The sequence below is a fragment of the Condylura cristata genome, unplaced genomic scaffold, assembly GCF_000260355.1.
Source record: "Condylura cristata isolate star-nosed mole 26May11 unplaced genomic scaffold, ConCri1.0 scaffold00017, whole genome shotgun sequence".
NCBI classification, from domain to species: Eukaryota; Metazoa; Chordata; class Mammalia; order Eulipotyphla; family Talpidae; genus Condylura; species Condylura cristata.
Window position 1 is genome coordinate 39,737,202 of NW_004567118.1, and position 7,974 is coordinate 39,745,175.

Below are 7,974 nucleotides of genomic sequence, written 5' to 3' on the forward strand. Positions count from 1 at the left end.
AAAAAAAAAAAAAAAGAACAGATCCAACAATGTTGTCTTGCAGGTAAGAAATCTTGATAGTGGTCCTGGATGTGAGAAACAGCTTCACCCCATGAGAACTTGCAAGGCCTGTCTTTGAAATATGTAGATAACCATGCATGATGCCTTTCCTTAAACCTCAAAATTTTGGGGTGTCTTTTTCTCTCATGTTTTATTAACTCTTTAAATCAATTATATGACTTCTATAGGATGGCCAGATGATGAGGTGCATGTTCTATGGGCCCCCATGTGCACATCACCCAACTTTGAAGCTAGATTTCTTTTCATGAAATCTGGAATCCATCTCCCTCCAACCCCAGCTAAGTGGGCAGAGTCCTCGCTCTTTGTACAATAAAACTGTGAGTACAAAGCACTGGCTATTGTCCAGATTCAAGAAGGGAATCCTTATGTTTTCCTGTCCTGTTGCTGCCAACTCTGTTCTGGGAAATACCGGCATTTTCTATCATGCTCCAAACTTTCAACTGCAGCTAGTATTAATTTCAAAGCCACATTTATATTTTTAGTAATTTTATACCTACTTCTAGTTACCAGAATCCATATTCCTGTTGCTATTATAATAAATTCCCCCATGCTTAGTGCTAAAATTAAGGGAACTACACCGTCTTATAGTTCTGTGGATCAAATGTCTAAAAACAGTTCAGATCGTTAATCCTACTAGAGGGTGAAGGGCAGTCTGTTTTCTTGCCTTTTTCAACTTCTAGAAGCTACCTGTACTTCTTCACCCTGGTGCCCTTGCTAAATCTTGAAAGACTCTCTCTAACACCATTCTTCCACTTTGCTTGCTGCCTACTTCTACCATCACAAATTGCCGATGATTCTGACCCTTCTTCCCTGCTTACAAGGGCCTTTGTGATTATATTGGTCTGCCCAGATAATCTAGGCTAATAATTTCACCATCTCAAAATCCTTAAATTAATTAACCTCAGCAACATTGCTTCTGAATGTAACATGAAAATTTCCAGGCATTAGGTTAGGATGTGAACCTCTGAGGGGGGTCCACATTGAGATTACCACAGCTGGGGACCAAGCAAAGCTTAACCGTGGCCTAGGAGATATGGAGCTGATGGGATGTGCAAAACTTCAGGTAACCTTGTGCAAACATTTGTCATCTGTAGGCCCAAAGTTAGGTGGGGACTTAATTGCTTGCATCAGGTAGTTCCTAAGTGTCCCTTGCATCAAAGTGATCCCCAGAGCATCATCAATACATCCTCAAATATTCTGAGTTAGGGTATTGGAAAGAGGAGCCTGGGGTCCTGTGAGAACTGAGGTTCTCCCACATTCAGGATGCTGGAGCCACAGCCAGCCCTGCACTCTCTGACTTGGGCTTTCATGATGTCCTTAGTTCTGGCCTGGGCTTAGTTCACAAGTAGGAGTGAGAGGGCCTATGGAGGTCAGGCATTCAGAACCTTGTAGAATTCGAAATACCAACTGTTTGGCCATCCAGTGGGATGGAATTTTTAAAAGGCTTTCAACAACAAAATACATCTAAGACTTTTCAGTTGGATGAGGAGGCTTAAGGAGAGAGCAGGCCTCCAACTGGGAAGCCCCTGTCTAAATGATAGGCCCCAGTGGGGTGTGAAGGAGTAGAGAAATGTCCCAAGAACTGAATGTAAGAAGGGACTTTGCATATTATTACTGGTAGGTCAGAAAAGTCCAAAATTTTTTGAAGTAAAAAATTTTGCTGCCAAGAAAATCAGAAGCCAAAGCTAAAGACTTCCTTCTAGCTGTCAAGCAACGGTGTCATACACAGCTCCATATGTTTGTATATGGATCAACATATGTGGATGTGAATATATGTTCATTTCTGCTGGCTCTTTTTCACATATATGTTTTTGAAATATATATATTTGAAACATATATATATTTGGAAAATAGCTAACAGTAACGGTAGCATAAACACTGTCTCAGAGGTAAAGACAAACTTGATGTAAAGTGACAACTTTGAGGTGGCCCCATCCTTGACCTGAGAAAATGTAAGAATTCTAAGAACTGCCTGTGTGAGACCAGACAAACCCTATATTCAAAAGCAAAATAAGTAATTTTTATTTTAGTCACTGCATCTTTCCTTCCTTCCTTTTTCTACATAAAGTGATGTATGTACTTAGAAAGGAAAAAGCTTGTAGCAGACATGGCTCAACATTGCGGCCTTTGAGGCAAGCCCCTACTTTACCTTCACTTGACTTTTAAATGGGAACCTGGCCAGTTTCAATTTCCACTCTCTATCTATTGCACAGGACAGGACGATGACTCAATAGCAGCATTACTCTATCTTGTGATTCATTCATAAAACAACCACAGCTCTTATAAAAACCAGACACAGAGCCGCTAGGCAGAGTATTGAGACAAACTGGGAAACCAGCCACTTCTGCCTGCAGCTGCATCCTCACCCTCCAGCATGAAGGTCTCCGCAGTCCTCCTGTGCCTGCTGCTCACCGCTGCCACCCTCAGCACCCAAGTGCTCGCCCAGCCAGGTAAGCCCTTCTCTGCTCCTTTGAACACTTCATCCCATTCCTGGGTTGGCACAGGCCACCAGAGCAGAAGGGGTGCCCAGTCTCACGCTGACCACTGATTAGCCAAGCCCAGGGCAGCGTGTCAACCTGCTCACACAGCTGTTGCTGGGCAGCTGGACAAGAATGTTGACTGTACACCCCAAACCTGGCTCCTTCCTGAGCTCCAACTCTGTACTCTCAGGGCAATGTCTGGTCTGGCCCTGTTCAACAAGGTTTGGGCACTGGGGTGATCCAAGACAGGGAGCCTGTGGTGGCGGGAGTTGGGGGCATTTTCTGCAATGATGATAGGGCAAGGAAGAGACCCAGAATGTGGACAGTGCATCATTGAGAGTGGCTCCCAGAGACAAGGCTCTGTAGAGGCAGAGGGTATCATGGAAACTTATGGCCAAGCTAGATAGCTCAGAGCCCAAAGGATTCCATTGCCAAGGCCTGCTTGTCCTAATGGAATATTAAGTTATTTTATAGCCCTCTCCTAGCCACACTCTAAGTCTAACTATCAAAAGTTCCTCTCTCCATCTCCATTATCAGGGAGCCTTCCCATTTGACCATGGAGAGCCACAGAGGAGGCAGACTGGACTTGGGGTGGGCTGTCTCCCTTCCCTCTGACTCCTCCTGTTTACACACACTTCACTATGGCATAAATAGAGACACCCTGCACACACCTGAAAGAGCCTCATTTGTTGTTTCATTGCAGTTGCAATAAATAGAAACATCTGCTGTTTTAACTACATCTCAAAGAAGATACCTATGAAGCTCCTGGACACCTACAGCAGAATCACCAACAGCCGGTGTCCCAAGGAAGCTGTGATGTAAGTGGACAATGATCATTCCTTCTCCATGCTCCTGAGTCCTTCCCCCGGCAGGGGATTCCATTTTGATCAGGCCAAGTTGGTGTCAAAGACCAGATGTTTAGGCCACCCCTAACCTAATCCCAGAAATCTCCCAGTGGGAAACTGAAGTCAAGAAGGTCACTCCCAGCTCACTCCCAGCATCCCACCCAGCTCCTGGTTCTGTTTCAGTGCCATCCAGGAGCCAAGGAGGCTTCACTGTTGTCAGTCAATAGCTGTTTCCCCTGAGGGGCTTCCTCTCCTACCTTTGAGACAGCCCCATTCCCCATGTTCTTGTGGGACATTGTCCTTCAGTGTGTGACTCGCCCTGGTTGAACTTCCAGGTGCTCCCTCTAACTGTGTCCTCTCCTCCCCGCAGATTCAAAACCAAAGGGGGCAGGGAGATCTGTGCTGACCCCAGTCTTGAATGGGTCCTGGATTCCATGAAGCGCCTGGACAACCAAACCCACAATCCGAAGCCTTGACCTCTCACTCCTGCACTGAAGTCAAATCAGACCTAACAAACAACTAATTTATATTATCTATCTTTTTCAAGATGTGTTCCGAAGTTATTTTATTATAATTTTAAGCAATGTGAGTTTTATGTAGTAGTATGTATGCTATTTATCTTCAGTAGTGTTTCCCGTATCTTGGAAATATTTAATAGTTTCATTTAATGTTCCATGTAACAGCGTGGGCTTTGGTAGCCAATCCTAGTATTATAGGGAAATTCCCTAACACTTGCACATATCAAGTCACTTCAGTCCCCTAAAACCTACAGAAGGCTCCTCTCTCACTACCTCACTGTGATACTGAGAACGTCCTTGTAAAACCCAATGCAAACACATATTTTTAATTTTGAAGAGGTGATGTCCCTATGTAACCAGAATGTTATTTTCATTGGGTGGGGGGCGGTATTAAATGTTTTTATATGCATGACTTTCAAAATTTCACATAAAATATTATTTTTTATAAAACCCGACTTTGGTGGCTTTTTTAAAGGAAAAGATAAAGCTGTTGGGATAACAGGGGAAGACTGCTTTCAAAAGGTAGGGCTCATGGCTCAAGTTCTATAACAGAAGAATGAGTGTATGATGGCCCCTGGGCTTGCTCCAGCCTGGGCTCACCTGCAGGTCAAGGAGAATCAGGTAGATTGGGAAGGACTTAGCCAGCCTCACTGCTCCAGGCTTGACATCAGCTCAGCCACTTGCTCAAAAAAACCTTCTCCTCCAAGACTAATCTCTTCTCACAATCCCATGTCCCTCCCTAAAGCCCTCCCCAACTCTATTGCAACACTAAACTGGCTTAGCTTTTCCTCTTCTAGTCAAATGTAAATCCAAATATTACAAATACCACTTGCATTGAGAAATCAAAGAAGAGACCAACAGCTGCTTCCATGTAATGAGGAAAAGAATAGGAAGGAGTTGAGGGTAGAAGGGATTGGAGTAGCCATGGACCCAGCTATATAATCCAAGACCCTTAGGTGCCAATGCCTAGGTTACAAAGCCCAAGACCCAAGCAGGTAGCAGACTCTGTAGGCTGTGTCTGTCACAGGCTCAAAAGGTGAAAGATGAATATATGGAGATTGAGCCCATTGTGGGATCTCCTGTCCCTTTCAGATTCTTTCTATTCACAATTAATAAACCCAGGCTGACAAGGAGTGAGCCCCACACACATAGAAGCCCTCTCTATCAGGGCAATCTCTACACCAGTGCCAGGCAGCAGCCCTCTGCCCACCTGTGCCTATGCAGGTGCTTCTTTCCACCCGCTGCCTCCCCCTGCAGGGCAGCAGCTTCCTGCCTGCCTGTGACCTGTACCACGCCCAGGCTTCTCTGCACTGACCTCCTGCAGCAGAGTCCAGTGTCCTTAAAGTTGCTCTCCTGCAGCCATGCAGTCCTCTCTCAGCAAATCTGTCCCTTTCGGGGCAGCTCTTCCTGCCCGCTTGTGCCTGTGCAAGTGTTCAATACTCTTGCCCTCTTCCCTAATAAACCAGCTCTTTAAATATAACTAAGGTCTCTGTCTCATGGAGAAACTCTTCTGGGTATCTCACCATGTGCCATTGAAAGGGGAGATCTGGTGAAACCTTCCCTAGAGTGAACCCAAGGACCCCACACTAACTCCAAAAATAGCATCATTTGCAAGACCCCTTCTATATGTGGGAAACATGTGTCTTGAAAAAAGTCTATTCTACAGTTGGAGGAAGAATAGAGTATGAGACTCTGGACCTAGGGCAGGTCCTGGCAAACCGTTGATAACTTCAAGCTGACCTCCTTGCAGACAGAGGGTTTATATCAAGATGGCAGGAGAAATGAGTCAGCTTTGTGGCAAGTAGCAATTTGCTCACTGCCACTGATGGAGGTTAAATGTGGAAAACTTGGAAAGGAGGCACCACAAGGCCAGAACCCTGGCTCATGAAATGCTGCGAGCAGGACATGGGGTGGAAGTGAGGAACATAGTTGTTAAACCAGCTACTGAAATGCAAACTCCTTAGGTGCCAACTGCCAACTTCTAGAGCAAGTACCAGGCTGAGACCGAGTATCAGGAGGCACAGGTCAGAGGTGGGGATATGGAGACTGAGGGTCATTCTAGAGAATCACTGTCTTTACAAATCAACCTGTTACAGGGTACCCCAATGTGAATTGGGTTGCCTATCTGTGGGTTCTCACCTGTGTGCTTAACATTCAATGGTATTACGGACACACACACAAAAGGTTTGATGAAGGAGAAAGGTAAAGGAACAACCCAGGGAAAGAGAGAGAAATACAAGTTAACTAGAATGTCCTACCAGTTCTGCTGACTTGGACTCAATAGCACACTGAAAACCGATCGAGAGCCAAACGAGACCAGCCACGAACCACCAGGCCAAGAGACCCCCAGGACTCACATGTCCGGTTTTATCCCAACCTGGCTGCTCAGCTCCGCCCTCACATCCCAGTGTGCTTCTCCTTGGTATTGATGGAATTTGTAGTTCCAGTACCTGAAGTGGGGGTGAAGTCCATGAAACCTGTATCTGTTACAAACCTAGTCCCCCCTTAAAAGGGCTGAACCCCTCTCAAAGGGAAGAGGATGTGGAGATTGAAGGCCATTGGAGAATCTCTAGTCCTTGTCAAATTCTGTAGTTATTAAAAATTAATAAAAGGAGCCCTTCCTGGTGGCACAATGGGTTAAAGCACAACACTTTGAAGCTAGCCACAGCCCTTCAGCACAAGTTCTAGACCCACCAGGGAGCTGACCCACATGGCACAGCAGACCTCTCTTGTCTCACCCACTGCTCCCCTCAGCAGTGTACTTCGTCAATCTGCCTGCTCTGCTCCCTACTCTGTCTCTGGTGAATTTTCTCACTGCCCCTGCACCTCTGGCCTGTACCTCAGTTCTGTATACAGAAATAAATAAATCTTTAAAAAAAATTATTAAAAAGTAACAATTCCACCAAAGAATGAGCCCCTCTCACAGAGAAGACCAAATCAGGGCAAATTTTGCACTGGCAAGGGGTGCAGTTACAAATAACCAGGCTCTCAGATAGGCATTAACAAGTTTGTCTCATCCCTATTTCTTACCATTTCCTCTTTGTTTGACAAATTTGTCTTCTTGCATTTCAAAGAAAAGGCAGTTTAACAACAATTGTGTAAAAAGCAAGCTGATGTCCTCCCCTTTCAGTGCTGACCCTTCCACCCTCCCCTGTACAGACCCTTGCCCATCTCCCCCTTTTTTTTTCCCCTTTGTATAAATAACCCTGCACCCTGCCAAAGAGCAGGGCGGTGGTCTTTCCCCGACAAGAGATTACAGCCCTCCTTATCTGTTCACAGATTAAACCACTTTACTTCAAACTCAGTTTCTGTTCACTGGCTGAGGGAAACTGAGGCCGACAGTCTCAATTTGGTGAGCCAGCCAGGAGCTGGATGCCACCTGGGCTCTCCCAGCCCCCAACTGTCTTCCAGGAGTGGACCAGTTGGCCGTGGTGGTGCACCAGGCCTATGGGTCCATGCAGTCGGAGTGAGCCTGGCAACCCGGTGGCGTCCTGGCCCTCCTGCTGAGTGGGAGCAACTGCTCTTCAGAAGGATGAAGAAAATTCCCAGCTGCTGCTGGAGTGATTCCTCCAGGGAACTTCTCCTAGGAGAGGCACAGCTCTTCTCTGCCCCATGGATTCACCTTTAAGGAGTTGGAAACTGGACGGAAAACTGCGGTCCCCAGGTTTGGAGAAAGTTCACCGAGTGTGCTCACTGAGATCCTCACCTTCACACATTTGGGAGGGATCTGAATTCCCCTCAGGGAGGGTGTCCAATTCCCCTCAATTTGGGAGGGAGTCTATGAGTCCCCCTTGATTTGAGGTGGCATTGGTGTGTTAGGCCTGGCTGAATGGGAATTGGGAAATACTTGTTATTTTTTTTTACTGGTATTTACAGTTTTCTGTCTGTTGTGGGAAGCCAGGGATTTGGTTAAAAATTGGTCCCTCTGCTCTCCCTGGTGACGCAGCGGGTTAAAACACAGCACTGAGAAGCTAAAGCTACTTACGCATGAGTTCGATCCCCGCCTGCCCCGGAGGAGATCCACATGGAGTGGCAGACCTCTCCTTACCGCCCGCTGCTCCCCTCAGCAGT

At 46.2% G+C, this 7,974-nt stretch overlaps 1 protein-coding gene across 1 annotated transcript; it reads left to right on the forward strand.

Moving 5' to 3' along the window:
• Positions 1-2,434: 2,434 nt before the first annotated feature.
• On the forward strand, positions 2,435-3,861 carry LOC101627627 (C-C motif chemokine 8-like). The gene is made up of 3 exons (XM_004684900.2): positions 2,435-2,510; positions 3,244-3,358; positions 3,756-3,861. Exons 1-3 carry the CDS (start codon positions 2,435-2,437, stop codon positions 3,859-3,861), a joined length of 297 nt encoding a protein of 98 aa, XP_004684957.1.
• Positions 3,862-7,974: the final 4,113 nt, after the last annotated feature.